General features: G+C 46.6%; 3 protein-coding genes across 4 annotated transcripts in view; 2 read left to right on the forward strand and 1 right to left on the reverse strand.

The window, feature by feature from the left end:
- The window catches only part of MNAT1 (MNAT1 component of CDK activating kinase), a 130505-nt gene extending 125970 nt beyond the window's left edge, over positions 1-4535 (forward strand). For both annotated transcript variants that reach the window (XM_075712498.1, XM_075712500.1), the window contains one exon: positions 4368-4535. In XM_075712498.1, the coding sequence (XP_075568613.1) occupies positions 4368-4488 (121 nt within the window). In that variant the 3' untranslated portion in view covers positions 4489-4535. The remainder of the gene's footprint in view (positions 1-4367) is intronic.
- A 3622-nt stretch (positions 4536-8157) lies between these two features.
- On the reverse strand, positions 8158-14009 carry TRMT5 (tRNA methyltransferase 5). The gene is made up of 5 exons (XM_009489511.2): positions 13859-14009; positions 12142-12792; positions 11598-11722; positions 9406-10060; positions 8158-8425 (listed from the first exon to the last, which is right to left on the reverse strand). Exons 1-5 carry the CDS (start codon positions 13935-13937, stop codon positions 8352-8354), a joined length of 1584 nt encoding a protein of 527 aa, XP_009487786.2. The 5' UTR covers positions 13938-14009; the 3' UTR covers positions 8158-8351.
- Positions 14010-15398: 1389 nt separating this feature from the next.
- SLC38A6 (solute carrier family 38 member 6) overlaps positions 15399-20143 on the forward strand; it is a 41299-nt gene continuing 36554 nt past the window's right edge. The window contains exons 1-3 of the mRNA XM_075712743.1: positions 15399-15551; positions 16367-16488; positions 17244-17317. Of these exons, the coding sequence (XP_075568858.1) occupies positions 15399-15551; positions 16367-16488; positions 17244-17317 (349 nt within the window). The remainder of the gene's footprint in view (positions 15552-16366; positions 16489-17243; positions 17318-20143) is intronic.

Consider the following 20143-nt stretch of genomic DNA (forward strand, 5'->3'; position numbering starts at 1 on the left):
CAGGGCTATTTAATGAAGAACAGCAATGAACTCGGCTCACTTTATAAGCAAATTCTGCTTTGGCTGCATGGACCGACTGTGGTAGAACCGGTTCAAACAAAAAGAGTTGCTTGGAGGAACTCAGTTTTTACCTGCTCAGGGGCTATAGAGTAACCAAGGCCACGCATTCCTCAACGAAAAACAGGCCAGAGAAAACCCATTTTCTTATGTGCCTCTTATCTGATAAGACACAGTCTCTGCGGGGATACTCTGAATAATGCATCGATAGCTCATTTTAGAGACTTGGTAAATCTAATGAAAATACTGTCTCCAGAAAGGTTCAGGAATGCAGCGTGTGCTACTGCGTTACTAATGTTTTACACAGTTTTCCAGACTGGAGTATTTTGCTTGCTTTCATATAACCACTATTTATTATTTAAATGATGAATCTGGAAAATTTCCCAGATCTAATGTCTGCCCCATTACTTTCTGTCTTGGATACTGCGGATAATCAGATGAGCAGTAAGTCTGTTCTGTGGAATAGAATTACATTATCTTTTTTTGTCTGACAAACAACTTGTGAGTGATTTTTCTTTTCTTCACCCCCATAAAATACCTAAATAGATCAAAAAAAGTAAAATCTGTATGCCAAATACACAGTATTCCACATGTACCTCCAATGATGCATCTGCAGAAATGCCAGTGGGAGTGTATTTATCTTGGGTAGACAGGGGAAGATTGTGTGAAATAATCCCAAGCACTGATACTTTCAGTTGGGTGGGTGGAGGGAAGCACTGTGGGGATCTTTGGCTTGTTGGATGTTTTGGGTTTGGGGTTTTTTTTTGTTGTTGGTTTTTGGATTTTTTTTTTTTTTTTAGCCTGATCCGATTGTGCCGTTTCTCCACCCTCTGATTGTTTCTGAAGTCTTTCCTGAATTTCTCTGAAATGAGACCACCCTGTCGAGCAGTGAGGGGACATTTGCTGGTGGTCTCAGATGTTACCATCTGAGGAGCTGGTGTTGGGTCCTCTGGCTCTCAGAAACGGCAATGCCATGCGGTGCTGAGGCTGCTTGGGCAGCGGGTTGAAAAGCACGCGGGATCGCGCCCGCTGCCACGCTGAACACCGCTGCGTGGTTCTCCAGTGGTCCCAGTCATTCCTGATGAAGTGATGGTGACACGGCCTTTGGAAAAGAGAAAACATGAAGGAAACCCACCCCCAGGAATGACCAGCTTGATTTTGAGCCTCTGCACCAAGTGTGAATTACACCTCTTTCCTTGAAAACAGGAGGCTTTTTTTTGTTTTGGTTTTTTCACATGGTGATGAGAAACGAAAGGTCAGGAATGAGCCCCCCAAAGGCTCATGAAGAACAAAATACGATGTGTTTTAACTGACGCGAAAGGTTAATGGGGAAGATCAACATCCAATGGCTGCAGTGAAGGAAAGGGGGCTTGTTTGGGCAGAGCCTGAAGCGGCGCGTAGGCATTACGGTGAATGGGAAGTGTGAAACTGTGGGGCAGAGAACACACAGCCCTTTAGCCCTGCTCAAAAATAATAGGGCAGGCTTTTTTTAACTTCAGAGTTTAGTCTGCCCTCAGTAAAAACAAGTTACATTAAAAAACTGTGCACCAGAAAAAGCAAACCTCTCTTTCCTGGTTTCTGCTTATAAGATTTACAGGTACTTAAAATAAACCTATGAAAAACAGACCTAGTGTGCTGGAATTTGCTAACTAGTGAGAGCAATTGCCTCCAGGTCCCAAGACCTAACGGAGCTTGACTTTTTGGAAATAAGACTTGGCAAGCGCTTCTTCCTGCTGCTGTTGTAAAGGTGTACATGAAAAGATGTGCTGACCTCTGCCAGAAACCCCAGGAATCAGTTCAGAGAGATATTCCTGTGAAGGGCATGGCTGGATTCAGGGAGCACAGATGGGGATCGATGTGGAAAAGCCGGCAAAACATTCGCTTCTCATTGTGTGGCTTCAGCGTGGCAGATTTTTTGCAATTGCCTGGTGTACCACAGTAATTAAACGGGTCAAGAACAGTAAGTTTAGATACTTAACAAGAAAATAAAGACCTCACTTGACAGCCAGCAGCGTGTCGTGCTTGTTTCACAGGAGTAAGGAGAATTAACGCAGGTTGCCATGGTAAAAGTTGATCTGAGCCTTTTTGGCAATGATTTTGTACTGCTTCAGAGATCACATACCAATTAACTATAAATGCTGTAAGAGCTGTAAATCAGGCCTTCTTATGAAACTAATGCCCCAATTTCAGATGACCTAAAAAAAGGGAAACAGTAGACTCTTCCTCCATCCTTTAGTGATATAAGTAATGAAAGATAAGAAAAGTAATGAAAAACACACAACCAACCTTTGTTAATAGAGAAATGTAGAATAATCCCGTTTTCTCCGGACTGGTCCATGCATGAGTGGAAAATGAAGTTTGTGCAATGAAATAAGCATGACAGAAGTACAATCTGAGATGGGAATTGATTTTTTTAAGACTCTCTGGTTTGGAGGGTGGAGGTAGTGTGAGACCAGCATTTTGAAGGAAATTATTTGTCATTGTCAGTATCCCTTCATCATTCCTGGCTGGGGGAAGGAGCTCCTTTCTCCTACAGCAGTTGTAAAAGGCCTTTGGGAAGGATGAGATTTTCTTCCTAAAATATTAAGGGACAAGTAACAAGAATGTTTAAAAGAAAAAAAAAATCTTATTAAAAGCATTCTTCCACAAAACAGGAGCTCTCTGCAGACTGTCTTCCCTTGCAAATTAAGAGATGGGACCAGCTTTGCTGCTGTGTTTGTAGATTCCTTTTGAACTAAACACTATTAAAAGGGTGTGTGCCCTAATGTCTGTGCCTGTGCTGATGAGAACCAGTGTCCAGCAGTGAGGACCGGACTCCATCACAAGTTGGTGCAAAGCGGCAGAGCTCACCTCCACTTGGCCACAGGAGACAAATTCCGTCTCCTGACTTTAGCATCTCACCAACAATCACTCAGAAATGTTGCTCATGTCTGTGCATTGTGGTTATTAGGTGCAAGAGCTACAGTTTTAGCACTATAATTAATAATTTCTAAGTAACCTATTTTTCTACAGATTTATGGCATCAATGGGTATGACTGTTTATTATGTCTTACCTATAAAATCTGACCTGTTTTATATACTCTTTATGGAAACAGTGTACAGTCATAAATTAAAAGATGCAACTGTTTTGGATATTTTACTGGTGGTCCTGTATTTTCCTGCCAAAAGTGCAGCTGTTTTTGGTTTCTCGGGATAACATTATAAAAGGCTGTATGCGTTTTGCAAGTTTATGCTTGAATTGCCAAGCCAGAGGTGGAATGACTCAACCTTCCCAGGAGCAACATGTACCAAGTGATGAATCAAAACAGCTAGCTGAAGCTCAGAGGCTTACAGGGCAACTGTGAAAAGCAGCTCTCATTTATGGTATTTTATCTGGTGCTCAGAATTTGAGGCGGTCATTGTGCTGATCGTTCTAGGCTACAGCCTATGTCTGTATTTGATGGGGTTTGGCTGCAAAACTAGCTGAGAATCTGGTCTTGCATCTGTCTTCTGTGGGGTGCAAGAACTATAGGGTTACAGCCTTGAATGAAACCATTCAAGCCCCACTGAGCAGATGCCTTTAATGGGAGCTCTTGGTGTGCACAGCTGGGCTTGAGCCCTTGGAAGGAGCTAAGGGGGGCCAAGAGCTTGCAGCAGTGCCAGCGTAGGCAGCGTGTTTCAATGTCAACTCATTGGTCTGGCTGGTTTGGTGTAAAATTAGATGGCTCTGCAAATGGGTGATGATGCTTAATTAATGGTGACGTTTAGAGGCTTCTTTAACCAAAATGTTGATGATGGCCTCCTACAGATCTAATTTGCTAGTGTCAGTGGACTTACTCCAGATACAGATAGGCCCGAGAGCAGACAGTTCAGCGCTGTTGTCATCGGAGCAGCCGGCAGAGTCGGCTCTTGGGAGCGCCCAGCATTAACTGGACAGAGCTGAAACCTGCCAATTCCTGTGGGAGTGCAGGAAAGCTTGTGTTGTCATCGTCTTAGAAGGAACTACCATGGGGGGAAAATGCAACCCTTCCCCCAGAGCGAGCACAGAACATACAAACTAGTGAGTGTACTTAACCCTGTGCAACCTATTGTAAAGGTCCACGTTTTTTTCAGTGCGCTGGCTGGGCAGCTTGTCTGAAGGTGCATCAGCGTCATTGCTGTTTTAACTAATGAAAGTTTTCATACTGCTATGTTCATAGGTGGCTAGCAGTAGGCAGCTTGCGTCTCCTTGCTTTCTCCCAAAAAGCAGCCTTGACCTCAGTGTACTGTGAACTATGCAGATGTTTGATGTATTTATTTCTGCTCTAAAATAATGCTTGTCTTTGGTTTAGGTATCTCAACCATGTGCGAGCCGCTTCTCCGCAGGATCTTGCTGGGGGCTACACTTCTTCTCTTGCTTGTCACCGAGCCTTACAGGATGCTTTCAGTGGTCTTTTCTGGCACCCCAGTTAGCCAGTGGGCATCAGCCTGTGATCAAGGGACACCGAATGGAGCGAGAAGCAAATCAAGCCAGCAATGGTTGGGTAAAATTGCTGCCATCTGCACAACGGCTAAGCTGCAGTCACTTTTCTATGTCAAACCAGCTGTGTTTAAGTGTTAAAGGCGGGGGAAAAAAAAAGTCTGCACGAGAGCTTTGTAAAATGGTAGATACATTTTTGTGGAGGGGGAAACTCGTTAGTCATGTGGCACTTTGCTGAGGGAGGCTGAAGCAATAAGCCACATCTAATGGAAGATGTGAATAACTCAGCCATGTATGTTTGAGGTTTAAAGAAATACACTTGTAAATTTTTTTTAAATAAAGCCAGACTTTTTTATTAAAGTTTGTGGTTTTACTCTTATTGCAGGGTTTTATTTGCACAAGCATTTAAATGCCATTTTGATTATAACATTTAGTGTCAATATTCAAGCCTACATTTTCTTCCCATAAAGCTAGTTTCCTCAGTTCAGACAAGTGGGTTTTTCCTCCTGCCAGCTGGACGAGATGAGAAACCCTGGAACTATGCTGACACAACTCTTATGCAGGATCCTTCCTGATGTCACTTAGTTCTTACCTTTGTCTGGAAAACAAATCTTTAGCAGAAAGTCTTTCAACTGAGTTTCTCTAGAAGCAATCTAAGAAGCCATGATATGAGGCTAGGTCATTAAAGTAGTCAAAATTGGGTTTGTTGTCCTGTTTAGCTCCATTTGCAACATTTCTGTCGTGTTCAGGAGCTTCTTTTGGCAGGACCATCCCTTTGTCTGGCTTTTGGGATGACCCTTCGCACTTGATCTGCTGCTTTTAGGTGTTCCTTGCCCTCTCCCTGTACTGGAACGTAGACTAATTGCAGCAGAGATGGGCTTCCTGTGGTGGGACTGGTCTTTGCCGTGAGTGCGTATAAACCGCGGGAGACTGGAAACCGCTCAGGACAGTGAGCGCCTCTAGAGCAAAGTCTGGACCACATTTTATGGGTCATCTGTTAATGGTTGTTGAATACTGTTCCAAGGAGTGTACCAAATGAATGTATTTTTTTTCTATGTTGTAATAAAGAGAAGAATAAGCTCTATTCCAGACTTGGTGCTTCCTTTATTAAGGAAAGTGGAGGGAGGCACCAACATTTCCATTGCCCTTGCTCTGAAATCCCGTTGTTGGTGCCCAGAACAGTTGCCGACAGGTAACGTTGCGCACAAGGCGGAGGTGCAGAGAAGGTCGTAGCCTGCGGAGTGCTGCTCCCCGCCCAGGGCAGGTGGCCTGCCCTTAGACACAAAGCCCGCGGCTGGCTGTTGCGGGACTCAGCCCTGCAGCGCGCGTTAGCGACCACTCGTACGCTTGCGCGGGTCGCAGTCTAGCCCTGAGACGAGTGCTGCCTCTACCTGCACCCTTCGTCCTTCCCTCTCAGCTGTAAGGCGTGACAGTTGACGTGCCCTGTGGTTATCCATTCCCTCGCTCATGGTAAATGGCTGCCACCACCGCTGGGCCTAGCTGATTGTTTTCTGAGCAGCTGGGAGCTGTGGGAGTTCGTTCCCTCTGTCACAGATGCCTGACAGCCTGTCTCCTGTTCCCGGGACAAGTAAGATAGCAGCGGTCCTTCTGGGATTCAGCTCGGGGCGCTGGGAGGGAGTAGCAGCAACCAGGGGGAGTCTGTACTATTCGGGGCTCACCCAGACTGATAAAGGTACACCTCAGCGATGATCTGCTTTCTGTTCAGTTTGTAAAGCCTCAGGTCATTGCCCTAATGAATGCATATGCATTTTAATATGTATCATTCAAAAACACTCATGCAACTTGCGTGTGCGTTGGCTATCGTTTGCTGTTTCATGTGGAAGGGTTATACGCAAAAGCGGCAACTGCACAGAAATATGGATGAACCTCTGGTTAGGAGTATAGCTACATATAATCCATTGACTTGCATCTAAACTAAAGTTGTGCTGCTAAAATGACAATGGCATTTAATCCTGAAGCGAACAAAACTTTTAAGAAATAAAATCCTTCCCTGCCCTGGGATACTTTAGTCATATGCTGAAAATCAGACTTACGGACTTGACTTGCTTAGCACAAAAATGGTGATCAAAGCCAGGTTTCTGTTAGTGCAGTAGCGCCAAGGAGCCCTAAATTTGGACTGTGAGGCAATGCACGCAGTCAAAGGGACCTGTGGTCTCCAGCAGTACAGCCAGGCGCCTTAGCGTACATCATAGGGTGACTGCATCATTCCAGAGCGGTCGAGGGCCTTATCGCTACAGCAGTGTTTATGGAGGGCTCTGAAGAACAAGAGCAGCTTTCAAACGTTTGGGGGAAACCCACAGGGCAGCGCCAGGGAAGCACACAGTGAGTGGCGTTTGAAAATGTGACAGACAGCAGATAGCATCGCAGGCTGGAGACAAAGAGTCCAGGGCTCGCTCTTAGAGGAGCAGTGACTGCTAGGGAGAGGATACGATGTGCCTGTCACTGACAGCGAGGACAAAAAGGTTAAAGCTGTTGTGACACCATTTTAAAGACCGGTGGAGGAATGCTCGGGCTGGAATGGCAGGCCAGGGAAGCGATCTGTACAGCAGCGTTCAGGGTAGTGCAAGTGACTCATGATGAGTTTTCTCCCCCTGGTTTGATAAGCGCAACCAAGCAACCAAGCTGTGAAGGCTTGCGCAAAAGCCCTGGCTGTGTAGCCAAGGGAAAGGCTGTAACAGGGAGCCGCTGAGCAAAACAGATCTATGGGCCTTAGCGGTTATTTGGGCAAGAACCATGACATCGCATTAGAGGCCCCAGTGATAGAGCCACAGCAGCAGAGCCAGGGAGGGTGGCAGACATCTGGTAACCAAGTTGCTAGGCATGAGCTCTGAGCTTGGGCTGAAGGAAAACATCTGAAACCGAGAGGGTGATCTGACTTCCTCTGTCCAAATGAACTGTTTGTGGTTGACATTGCCCAACAATAGTTTGGACGGGTAAGAAAAGGAAATCAAAGGCAGAGGCTTTTCAAATCCCTGCAGAATACAGGCAGCCAGTCAGCGAGATCGTCCAGGGACTGCAGCAGAGGTAGGAGCAGAGCTGGGAGACGGCAGAGGCGCAAAAGCCACAGGAGGACGCGAGGTTTCAAGACGAGAGGACTGTTCAGCCAAGTACCGGTTGTCAGTCCAGCGCTTTAACGCAAGCGTGCACTTAATCTGCAACTGTGCAAATGGCATTAGAGTCTTTTCTGCTTTAACAGTGGGCAAACGCTAAGTTAGGAGTCAACTAAGCCCTGACTAAATCTCAGTGTTAAAAAGCATTTATTACTCAGAAGCCTTGGAACAAGTATTTATGGCTATTCGGGCCTTTTTGTATCTTGGGTTAAGTGTTTGAAAGGTTATCTTGCTTACACAAGAGTGTTTGTGCATCTGCTAACAGTAATCCGATATTCTTAAACACCAAAACCATCACCAAAGAGAATCCAATGCAAGGGTTATACAAGTCATCTTGCTACACCCGACAAAATATAAAAATCTGGTTTTGCCACATGATTATCAAAATGACACAGCAGAAAACCATCCCAGTCTGTGTCACTGAATTATCACAGGCTGTGAAACAATAGAGAGCAGAAAAGTACCAAACCACATTTATTACAAAAAAGCGAAGTTTTATTTTTTTATAGTAACAACAATTTCAATCTGCTTATTGATCCCACAATTTAAAAAACAAGGTAAATGCAGGAAGCAAGGCTCACAACGGAAAGCTGCAACATGCATTACGCATTTCGGCACCCGAGATGGGTAACACAGGTATGCTTCAAATAATTCAAGAGGTAAACCAGAGGTGACCTACGTGTACCTTATGCAACCTACTAAGGTCATTACCATAACTCTAGTCTTCAGCTCTTCTTCAACTCCAACTTTTCTTCAGAAAAATCTTTGCTGGTACACAGACGTTTAGAGGCTGGTTTTGCTGGAAGAAGGTTAGAAAAAGTGAGTTATTTAATATACAGTAAACAGACTGAACTAAACCACAAGCCATGTAATGCTTAAGGGATTTAACAGGAGGAGATGAGAGTTAAAAGCGGGATTAACAGTCACAAATGAAAACTGTTACAGCAATAACAGGGGGGTCTTTACTAAATGCCAAAAAGGACGTTCAAAAAACCTGTATTGAGCTGCATTTTGATGTACATCTCAGTGCTACCCAACAGTGTAAAAATAAGTTTTGTGACATTAAAGCTTTATCAAAACCTCCCTTCCTCCAGTTCATGTAGCTGCAGACCAAAAGCCTCCTCTCCCCCCTTGCCATGTAGTGCAGAGCCCAAGATCACTGAACCCAACTAGCTTCTACAAGTACTTCAAGAAACAAATGACCAATTATAATAAAAAATAAAAATCAAATTCAACAAAGATCTCCAAGGATATCTATTTCTCGATGAAATTGTACAGAACCGGATTCTGCTGATGTAGTGACTCCAGACCTAAACTGAGTCCGTGCAAGCATAAGGGAGAAGGTCAGAACTGGGACCAGGCACTTGGAAGTACGCCAGTCCACCCTGGGTGAAAATGAAGCTCCACTTCTTAAGTATTTGGCCAACAGAAGCGTGTGCCTGGCGTTAGATACCCCATCCTCCCCCAGTACGCAATCCAAGGCATAAAGGTCTGGTTTATGGCCTGTGGGGTGATCCTATCCAGTCCACCATTTTTTCTGTGGAGGCTCATGCTGGGATCAGAGGAGCGGACGGCTGTTACCGGGAGCGCATGAAGCCCCGCAGCTGCTGCGCACGTGCAGGCACTCAGTCCTGCCGGCTTCCTCCGCGCTCACGCTGGAGCGCAGCGTCGCCGTCACACGGCTGAAGTGGCCCACAGGGCTGACAAGGTGGAACCAGCCCGAGACAGCAAAAGGCGCAGCCTGAAATCCAAGGGCCACGGAGGAGGCTCGTTCCTTACCTTCGTCAGGGCAGGGCCTCTTGTACAGCACGTCCGCTGGAATCTGGAAACTAATGCACAGCATCTCCTTGTTCGGCGAAACATTTCTAACCAGGTAAGTAGAACAGCGTCCCTCTAAGGAGGTTCCCAGTGAAGCTTCAGCTCGTTCTTGAATATCTTTGGCAGGGTCATCATGTTTGGAGAAACCATAGCAGTGCACCGTGGGAAGGCCAGCAGCGCTGCATGGCTCTCCGACTAAGAGATGCCTGAAAACATCTAGAAATTCAATAGCCGAAGCTGGCAAATTCATGACGATATGAAAAGAGGTTTTCTGTTCTTCTTTCAGAAGTGGGAGCTCTTTCCTTAGTTCTTCTCTTACTGGCCCCAGAAGGAAGTCCCTGCCATCCATGTTGAACGCTTTTATTTTGTTGTCTACTTTGTTTAGTTTGCAGTTGCGCATGAGCCAGTTGTAGGATTCAGGATTGAGATCGTTTGCAAATACGCGGCACTTTTTCTTTGCTGCTGGAACAGCAAAAGGTCCAATCCCAGCAAAGACATCGAAAAGGACATCACCGGGCTTTAAAAGCTCAATGACACGGCTGTGTTCTGTGGAGAGACGTGGGTTCCAGTAAACTTTAGAAAAGTCCAGTTCATACACAATATTATTTTCTTTGACCTGAAAGTCCAGAACATTTGGTTAAGCCTCTGTGTTCAAATTCCAGACATGTTCAAGCATTATCAGTAGTTAAGACGGCTAAAAAACAAGGAGCTTTATCAAAAGGTAATGTGTACATTGACATTTGTCCCATTAGTAGTACACGAGTCTGGTATAAACAAAGCTACTCATCAGAAATAGCCATAAGGAATGTTCCAACTGTCAATCCAGATGGCTGGCTTATGCATGTCTCAATCACCAGGTGGAAATAAAGCAGCAACTTAAAATGACCATAAAAAAAAAAATCTGAGGCTTTTCAAGAGCTTTGTGGCTGGCTGACAACTCCTTTATTGAAAGCAGACCTTGGGAAGATGCCTTAAGCCTTCCTTAGCAGAGTCCACATAGTAAATAAGTGTCTGAGAATGATACAGCACAAGAATGGCAACAGTCAGCCAAATTCAAAGCCGCTGGGAGCCAATTCTGCAGTTTGAAAAAATACAGTATTTTATCTCTCAAGGTGACAGAGTCTGGAAACTGATCCAAACCCAAACTTTGGGATGACCGCTATCTTAAGAACAGACCTAAGAAGAAACAGTATTTATTCAGATGAGAGCAGGATGCAAGATAATACTCACTTTGCACCACCACACTTGAACTGTGTGACTCCGAAGTAAAGTAACTTCGGATCCAAATCGCTGCATCATTTGCTTTGCCAGCAAGAAACACACTGAAGCGTATCTGCACTGCTCAGTGTGCAGCTCAGTGGTATGCTAGATGTATGCTTAATGAGCTAATACCATCTGCATAATATTTGATTGTCACTTCTGCCTTGACGATTCAAATGCCTTCTTGGTGCATGTACAGGATGTTCTATCCAAGCTATTCAACTTCTTTTATTTGGTAATCTAATGTTTTCTCTTCTAAAAGTATAAAACTGCTAACAGTTAGGAAAAATATTTTTTGGTCAACCTCATGGCCAAGTTTCCAGCTAAAGACAGGAAACCCTACGTGAAGAATACTTGGCAGTTACACAGTGCTTTACACCTGAAAAGTGTCAAAACAGAGGACAGATGAGGTTTGTCTTGCTGCTGACAGAAAAGGAAAAAGGCATAGGCAAAATCTTGCCTATGTTGCAAAGCCAGCGAGATTTACACGGTCTTATGTTCGGTACCAGCCACTGTACAAGGCTTGGTGAAATTAAGAAACAGCATTTTCTTAGATCAAATCGACTAAATATTTTGGCTTTAGAGTGAGAAACACCCCTCGCTACAAGTTTGTAATTAGTATCCCTGTAAGAAACTTTTACTTCAGCTGCTTTTATGTATCATTAAAATCTAGTCTGTGAACTTGAACAAATATGTATCTTCATGGTCCCTATGGTTGTGAGTTTGCTCTTGGCAGACCAGGACAAATGAACATAGAAGCAACTGCCAACTCCTACAGTCTAAAACAAGTGTCAGGAAGGGGCTTAACAGCATCTCTTCATCACATCTTTCCAGTAGATGTCTTTGGGTTTTAGCATATTAAATTTAAAATAACAGGGGAAAAAACCCTGTACCTTGGTTACTAGTTTGCTGTCTCCAGCGAGTACTTCCATTTGAAAATTTCTGTATGTGTTGTCAATAATATTGGTTTTATTCACTACACAGGTGATTCCTGGATTCTTGTCAATTATAACCTGGCCTGAAAGAAAGCGCAAAAGATAATTCCAGTTAAGGGACTACAACCTCTTAATGTTCTACAAGAGATACAAACACCGCTGTTTACAGTTAAATTAACAAAAGTAAGCCTCTGTTAGAACAACTTTCCTCTAATGATTCAGGGTTGCAGATGTGACATCTTTCTAAGGCACATGCTTCACCCTGACCCAATGCTCAGTGAAGTGAGACCCCAGTTACTGTAAGAGGAAAGAACTGCGCCTTCGGTGCACAGCTACAGCATCAGCACAAGGCTATTTAACGTCAAAATATAAAGCGATGAAAAGTGCTCAAAAGTTTTCCTTGTACAAGTAATAATTTATCGGTAGAATAACTGGTACAATATCTTTTTAACAACATACAAAATACACAAATTACTTTTTTGAGAAGAGTTGTTTTACCTACCAATCAAATGTCTGTACGGTAGCTGATGATCTCTAAGATTGAAATGAGCTATGTGACCCACACGGCTAAATCCAGAGGTGACTTCTTGACCTTCAGGAAGGACGGCCCGTAGGATCTCCTCTGACTTGAAATTCTCATAAGTCAGCTCTAAGTTATACTTGCACACCTCAGGACAAACATTAAGCTGTTTTAATACCTCTTGCTCCGATTCTCCCAATGAGAATTCTGGTATTTTATACGGATCCAAAATAACAAGCCTACTGTCCTCATCTTCAGGATCCTCAACCACTCGCTTCAGACCAGGACGCTGTAGTACCGTATGTTTTAGGGACTTTAGCAAAGTATTTACAATTTCTTTCTTGACTTTAAGAACTGGAACAACAACTGTCTTTCTAAAAGCTTCTCTGTTGAGTCGTGTCATCCCACGCACTTCAGGATGCGGCAAGTACAGTTCTAGATTAGCTTTATCCTCCACAGTTTCAGGCATTGTAAAAAAACTGGTTTTTTTTACTACTACAAAGAGCCCAGGTATTCTGCCAGAATATTGCGCCAATAGCATCCAAACTGCTGGAAATGATGTATTTGATGCAGCTGTCCTAAAGTGATTAGTTTTCAGTAGTCTGGCAGAGTATCCAAATCTCCATAAAGTCCTAGAAGAGAAATTATTCATTTTATAGACATTATGTAATCATTCCATTAAAAAGGCTGAAAATCACATGGATTTGCTGTTCTCTTAAACTAGAATTTCCATGTGTACCAAACAATCCACAATCGTTTAGTAAAGCTCTTTATTATGAATTATATACTACAAATTTCAGTCCTTCTGCAAATGTATTTTTAGACTTGAACATTAACTAACTTTAAGCAGTGAAATAATCCCCCCCTGCCAAAATACAGTGACCTCTCTTTGTTCTAATAAACTTGGTATTAATCCCAGTAAGCCAAATGGAAGAATTTCTACTGTCTTGGTTCTACTGTTGGATCCCTTCTGTCTGTGATAAAATTCATTACCAAGCAGTGGTTGCTAGAAAACAGTTATTAGCAATTGTGGTCATAATCACTCTTCAGCAATTTCTGCCTCCTATACCCCAGTGGTAAGGAGTTACACTCTCCATAGTGTCTTTGCTCCATACGCTGCGTGCCAGAAGGACCATGAATTAAACGCAGTATTCCCCTAAAGGTACAGGGAAGCATTAGTAATGTCTGTTCAAGCGACTGAAGCCCTCCCCACAGTTCATTCATAGGTTGGGGCCTTGAAAAGCAGCTTTACGCTTCTCTGAACAGCTTCCTCCACTAAAGACACTCCAAAGGGGCCCAACTTTTCTGACTCTGCACTGGCTGCTCCTAGGCAGGAACCACTGATTTAGGTAGTGCGTGAGGCTGGCACTTCTCCTGCCTTCTTGGGAAGTTTGAGATTGGGGGTTGATAGGAGAGATGCAAGCTAGCTCCCAGAGGAAACCGGTTCTCTTGCCTGCCTCGGACATCTACACCCCGATGTACAGGGCTGCTGCCCTCCTCCAGGGTAACAAGCCACGCGGTCTCTTCTTCACAAAAAGAGCTGTGCCCAAGCCCTAGCAAAGCTGGCCCCGCTCCCATCCTCCCTCCCCCACAAATCCCAGCTCCTTGCTGGGACTCCCTACATCTCCAAGCCAGCTCATTTCCCTAAGCCAAGCTTTTGGCAAAGCACACCTCCTTTCTCTTTTGACTCAAAAATAAACATTACAATCTTCACGTCCGCTGCAGAGGAGAAAGACTTCATCCAGAGGCCAGAGCATCCCAGTGTTTTCCTTAGGCATTCCCCTTCTCCATAGCTGGGAGCTGCTGGCCCAGTTTGCACGGGCTGCTTGCTATTAGGTAAGCCCTCAAGATAAAAGCCCCCACGCTGGGCCTGGCTGGAGGTCACCGCAGCCACCCCGTCGCCAAGAGGGCCGACATCTTCCCAGCGATGTCTCCGGGAAGGCCCGCCTTGCCCCCTAACCAAGGCCCCGCCAAGACCCCCGTCTGCCCCGTCCCTCCCTCAGGGGAACCGGGGGTGGGGGGCGCTGCCGGCGGGCCCCTACCCGCGCCGCCCGGCCCCGGCTCCACGAGCAGCGCCGAGCACCGCGCACAGAGACCCCCGGGCGGCTCGGGAGGCGCCGGCCAGGCCTCGCCCGGGGAAGGGACCCTCGCCGGGGCGGGGAGTGCCGCGGGGCGAGGGCATCCCCGGGGCCACCGCCCCTCCCGGACGGGGGGCCCGCTGGCAGCCGCCGCCTCAGGCCCACCGCGGCCTGGGCCGCCTGCCGATGGCCGGGGGTGAGCGGGCAGGCCGGGGGTGAGCGGGCCGGGCCGGGGGTGAGCGGCCAGGCCGGGGGTGAGCGGGCCGGGCCGGGGGTGAGCGGGCCGGGCCGGGGGTGAGCGGGCCGGGCCGGGGGTGAGCGGGCCGGGCCGGGGGTGAGCGGGCGGGCCGGGGGTGAGCGGGGCGGGCCGGGGGTGAGCGGGCGGGCCGGGGGTGAGCGGGCCGGGCCGGGGGTGAGCGGGCCGGGCCGGGGGTGAGCGGGCGGGCCGGGGGTGAGCGGGCCGGGCCGGGGGTGAGCGGGGCGGGCCGGGGGTGAGCGGCCGGGCCGGGGGTGAGCGGCCGGGCCGGGGGTGAGCGGCCGGGCCGGGCCGGGGGTGAGCGGGCAGGCCGGGGGTGAGCGGCCAGGCCGGGGGTGAGCGGGCCGGGCCGGGGGTGAGCGGGCCGGGCCGGGGGTGAGCGGGCCGGGCCGGGGGTGAGCGGCCAGGCCGGGGGTGAGCGGGCCAGGCCGGGGGTGAGCGGGCCAGGCCGGGGGTGAGCGGGCGGGCCGGGGGTGAGCGGGCCGGGCCGGGGGTGAGCGGGCCGGGCCGGGGGTGAGCGGGCCGGGCCGGGGGTGAGCGGGCGGGCCGGGGGTGAGCGGGCGGGCCAGGCCAGGCCGGGGGCCGGGCCGGGCCGGGGGACCCCCGCCCGCAGGCCGCAGCCGGGACCGCGCCGTTACCATGGCTACCGCTCCCCCAGCTCCCCCCCCCCTCACCTCATGCCGAGCCCCGCCACGCGCGCCGGCGCCCTCCGACGTCATCGCCGCCGCCGCCCGTGACGCCACGCCGCCGCGCCGCTCCGTGTGGCCGCGCCGAGGGGGAGGGCGGGGCTGGAGCGGAGGCCCCGCCCCCCGCGGAGGCCCCGCCCCTCCCGCGGAGGCCCCGCCCCCCGTGCCGCCCCCCGGCGGCGCTCCCCTCAGAGGCGAGCGGCGGGGCGCGGGGCGGCAATGGCGCCGCCGCCGCGGGGGGCCGGGCGGCTCCTGGCCGAGCGGGGCTGGTACCTGTCCGCCCGCGAGCAGCAAGAGGAGGAGGAGGAGGAGGCGGCGGACGAGGACGGGGAGTCCGCCCCGCTGCTGCCGCCGCCGCCGGGCAGCGTGCGTGTGAGGGGGCGGCTCGGCGGTGGGGAGGGGCGGCTCTGGGGGCCGCGGGGGGAGCGCCCTGAGGGGGCCGCGGCCGCGGGGCTGCCCGGGCCCGCTCGGTCGGCGGCGTGGCTGGGCTGGGCTGGGCTGGGCTGGGCTGGGCTTCGCTCGCCTGCCCCGGGCGCTGTGTCTGTCAGGGCGGCCCCGTCCCCGCGGCTCGGCGGCTCCCGGGCCCGGGTGGCTGCGGGGGGGCTGCCCCCGGCCGCGCTCGGTTTCGAGGAGAAGCTCGGGGAGCGCGGCCCGGGCCGGGGGCGGGGAGCGGGACCTGGGGCTCCAGGGTGGGGCGGGGCGGTGCAGCTCGGCGGAGGGAGCACGGCGCGGTGGGGCCGGCGGCGGGGGGTGACACCTGGCCGGGGCAGCGGGCAGGGCCGGGAGCTCGGGGCGGCACCGGCCCCGCCAAGCCCAGCGTCTGCTCCTGGCGCTTGTCGGGGTCGTTGGGTGCTTTGGTTGCACGGCCCTTGGCAGCGCTGCCCTTTGCTCTGCCCCTCGCTCCTGTGGGAGCACGCAGGGACAGCCTGCTTCTATAAAGCGTAAACCTTGCCGCGCTCTTTTTGCGCTCTGGTATCGCTGTGCTCGAAGGCTGTAGTCGTTTTCTGGGACGGCAGCATGTCATTTTATACGCACGAGGGTTTGCGTGGGCTTAGAATGAGAAAAGAGGTTTTCGGGCTTAGATTAGGGAAGGAAAAGTCGACTGGCTCTCCCCCTCCCTTAAATCTTCCTGTGAAAGACCAAAACGCTTCTCGCGCTAATTGTACTTTGTTTTGCCCTTTTCACAGAATTCTCCAAATCCTGGCTCTTCCTTTGGTTTCTCAGTATTTAATTTAATGAATGCAATCATGGGAAGTGGCATACTTGGCTTATCCTATGCTATGGCCAACACAGGGATCGTGGGGTTTAGGTAAGTTTTCAGTTTTTATGTACGCTTATTTTGAAACTTAGCTTGCAGGTTTCAGTGGAACAAAGCTTGATTACTAAGACTCTTGTGCAAAAACTGAGGAAGAAATAAAGAGCTTGTGTTTTTCAGCATTGTTGAATAAGATCTTCCTTCTTTGGTTTAGTCATTCAAATCTGGCCTAAGTACTGCCCAGAAATTGCATTAAATTGCCACATGGTGGCAGTTTCTTGGCCATTACTCCTAATAGATTGATATTTACATTCTAAAGCTGCTGTCTCCTTTAGTTCCAGAAATGGGCCTTCTGGAGTAGGATGGCTACGTATCTGAAAAATGTGAATCAGCTTGTGCTTTTGCTTGCGCTTCTGCTTGTTGAACATCCGAACCTATGGATAATGGGTCCAAAGTCGCCAGAATTGCCACTTTTACCATTTTCTAAGCATTAGATTCACTTAATTAGAAGCTACGTGTTTGTCTGTGTACAGAAGCTTTGGTGTTTATGTCCTCTGTGTAATTCATATATCGGGTCTTTACCCTGTACAGTACATGATATGATTTGGTGGACAATATAAGAAGCAGTGGAACTTAGCAAGTTTTGGGAAGGTCAGAGACCGTATGAACCGCAGTCAGCAGACACAAGCCACAAAATGAGGAAATCTTGTCTTGTGGTAGCTTACTTCTTGCAGAAGTAGCGTTCTTAAAGATAGAAAATGCATTGTACTTTAAAAGTGCCTTAATGGTAAATGTTTTGTGTTTTTTAGCATCCTGTTGCTGATTGTTGCCTGCCTTGCTGCTTACTCTGTATTTCTTCTGCTCAGTATGTGCACTCAGACTGGTAAGTGAAAAGGATTGATCTAACAGTGATCTCTGAAATACTTCCTCACCTACATCACAACGACATGACCCAGTATAATTACTATAATGAATAGCATGTTAACAGATAGCTGTGTCTGATTCACTGATGTTGAAATATTTAACATTTTTAATGATTACTATTTGCCATTTAAAAATACAATTCTGAAACTTCTTATGTAAATGCAAAACTGACTGGTTTCTGGATTTTCAGTTTTAATTTTTTCAAAATGCCTCTCTCATCTTGCCAAAAACATAGATCCTGTATTTCTGTAGCAAAATTATTTTGGTGCTGGCTGGACCGCACTACTTCAGTGCGTACTGTTGCTGTCAGTGGACTTTCATTCTTCTACTTGTAATATATGTTTTGTTCATGGTTTGAAATGGATACCTTTCAGGTTTTGTAATCATATTGGATTATCGTAATTCTCATGGCACTTCATAGATGCAGATCTTTACAGCATTTTTGATACTGAATGAGAAGTCACGTTGCAGTCCTTAGAAATTACTCTGCTTTGAGAATGTTCACACAGTAGATTCTAATATCTGCAGTCTGTTCTGTTAATGTTTTAATTCTCGGTGCTTTTAATTGTTACTGAAACAACTGACTAGTTCCTTGAGTTCTTGTACACAAAGATCACGTTATAGCAGGAAGTCTCCATCTCTTTCAGTCACCTGTTTCCCTCTCATTTGTTTTCCTCTCTTTTCAAAGGTGGTGGGAGAAACCTTCCGTTTCTTTCCTTATTGGCTTTGTTTTCTGTAGCTAGCTTTGGTCTCTCAGATGATTGCTTCCTGATTCTTCTTAGATCTGCTGCTCCTGTCTTCACCTGTTGAGTGATCTTCTTCATACGTTCTTAAAAAATATTCTTCAGAGGTAGGGTTACTTTTATGGTTGATATTGTTGTCTGCTTGATGACTTGGGACTAAGTCTTTGGTAATTTTTTTCTCTTCTTGGAGCTCTGCTTATTAGAAAGGAATCGGAACCTGAAATAAGTAGCTAGAAAGATACGTAAGAAGCGAAAAAGGGGGCACTGGACATAATTTTTTTATGATCTTTGTTTACCTCTTACTCGAGACTGTAAAGTTCTGTATCATATAGGCACTAGGTGGTATTATGTTGTTGCCTGATAAAATAATAATTCAAGCGATCCTTGCCAAAAAAACTACTGGGGTGAGGGAAAAACTAAGGATTTAAGCTTTCTGAAGTAAGAAAAGTTTCCATGTTATGAACTTAGAGACCTAATATACAAGAATGGTTTAACTCCTCAGTTAAAGGCAACATTCCACCTCAAGAAAGCATTTTTTAAATACATACAACTGAAAGCGAGGAATACCACTGAACTGACAGGATGAAGTATTTCTCTTGTCTGAAACTAGCACTTTACAGTTAATAATTAGTTATCACATAATGTTGACAGATAATACTAGCACCAGAACTATGTCTAGATAGGTTTGCTGGATTTACGGCCTTCTGTGTTTTGATTTTTTTTTTTTTTTTTAAAAAAAAAGATTTCTCTCAGATGATACTTACTATAATTCCTGTAGACTGAAGTAATTTCATGTTAGATACCATTCTGAGTTTTTCCTTGGAATGTTGTCTTTAAAAAGTGAGAAATATGACCTGTTGTGCCTTGACAAAGTAAAATCTGCATACATGTTTGCTTCCAAAGTAAATAATGGAACACTTTTCATTATAAAACCTACATGCATTTGTGAACAGTGTTATAGTATTAAGCTTAATCCATGGCAAGGAATTGGAAAGAAATTTTAGTAGTTTTATATTAAAAAATGAGCTAGAAAAATTTAAAGGGTGGAGAATAAAAACCCTTGGAAGTGTTTGTAAACTATTTGTTCAGGTATTCAAATCATAAAAGTAATCCTAGGCAAGAGCTGACCTGTAAAATGCCTTCTGAAAAGGAAGCTGTAATATTAATTCCATTTTAAACAGAGACCAGGATTTATTAAGCACAGGCGTTTTAGTTGTATTTTAAAAATAAAGAAGCATCTTCGATTTTTAAATTACATTGGTCTAGACTTTGACAAACAAATCATTTGTGTAGACCAAAAGGCTTAGCAAAAAAATATTGCCAAGTGTCAAATGTTAGTTTTGGATTAGTTCAGTCAATGTTTTCTCCTGCTGTTAATTCAGTATGACCTATGTTGTTTTGGGGTTTGGGCTGACAAAGGCTAAGCTTACTCTGTAAAGCAGAGGAATTGGGAATTGAAGTGGGATGTACTTCGAAGTTTCCTGACTTTTTTTTCTTTTTGTTTTATGAGTTAGTCATGAGTATTGCTTGTGCTATACTTGCCAATTTCACTTTGCATTTAAATGGATAATTTCCATTTAGTGTTAATAATATAATATAAATCAAGCCAATCAGGCAGAACTTGTTTGTATCAATTGTGCTTAATATTTTGTTCCATATATTCTTGAAATTACGAAAGTAATGTGATTAAGTACTAGGGCTTCCCAGTGTTCACAAGACTAAATTGGTTACAGAAACAGAATTACTATAGAAAATACTTTAAGGTTTCATATTACTGTTTTGGAATTGTGTGGAAAATTTTGTTCTCTTTGTTAGTAACTCCTCATACATGTCTGCTGTGTATTTGTTCCCATGTGGTAAAACCAACTCTCTCCTAAATATGTGTAACATTTTACTGATTTTTTTTAAAATGACATTGGAGATGGCCGCCTAAAATGCTATTTTCTTTCTCTTGTGATCAACAACTTTAGAAATAGCAATCTAAGAAAAATACAGGGTAAAATAATCTAGTAAGACATACTTCTTGTTTAATTTTATCTGCA

The sequence above is a fragment of the Pelecanus crispus genome, chromosome 6 (genome assembly GCF_030463565.1).
Source record: "Pelecanus crispus isolate bPelCri1 chromosome 6, bPelCri1.pri, whole genome shotgun sequence".
Taxonomy (NCBI): Eukaryota; Metazoa; Chordata; class Aves; order Pelecaniformes; family Pelecanidae; genus Pelecanus; species Pelecanus crispus.

Excerpts from the sequence above, each read along its gene's own strand:
- TRMT5 (XM_009489511.2), bottom strand. The coding sequence starts at position 13,937 with ATGCCTAAGGAAAACACTGGGATGCTCTGGCCTCTGGATGAAGTCTTT. Across the intron at positions 11,723-12,141 it reads ACCGTACAGACATTTGATTG|GCCAGGTTATAATTGACAAG; the intron begins GTAGGTAAAACA and ends GCTTTCTTTCAG. Across the intron at positions 10,061-11,597 it reads ACAGCAAACTAGTAACCAAG|GTCAAAGAAAATAATATTGT; the intron begins GTACAGGGTTTT and ends CTGGACTTTCAG.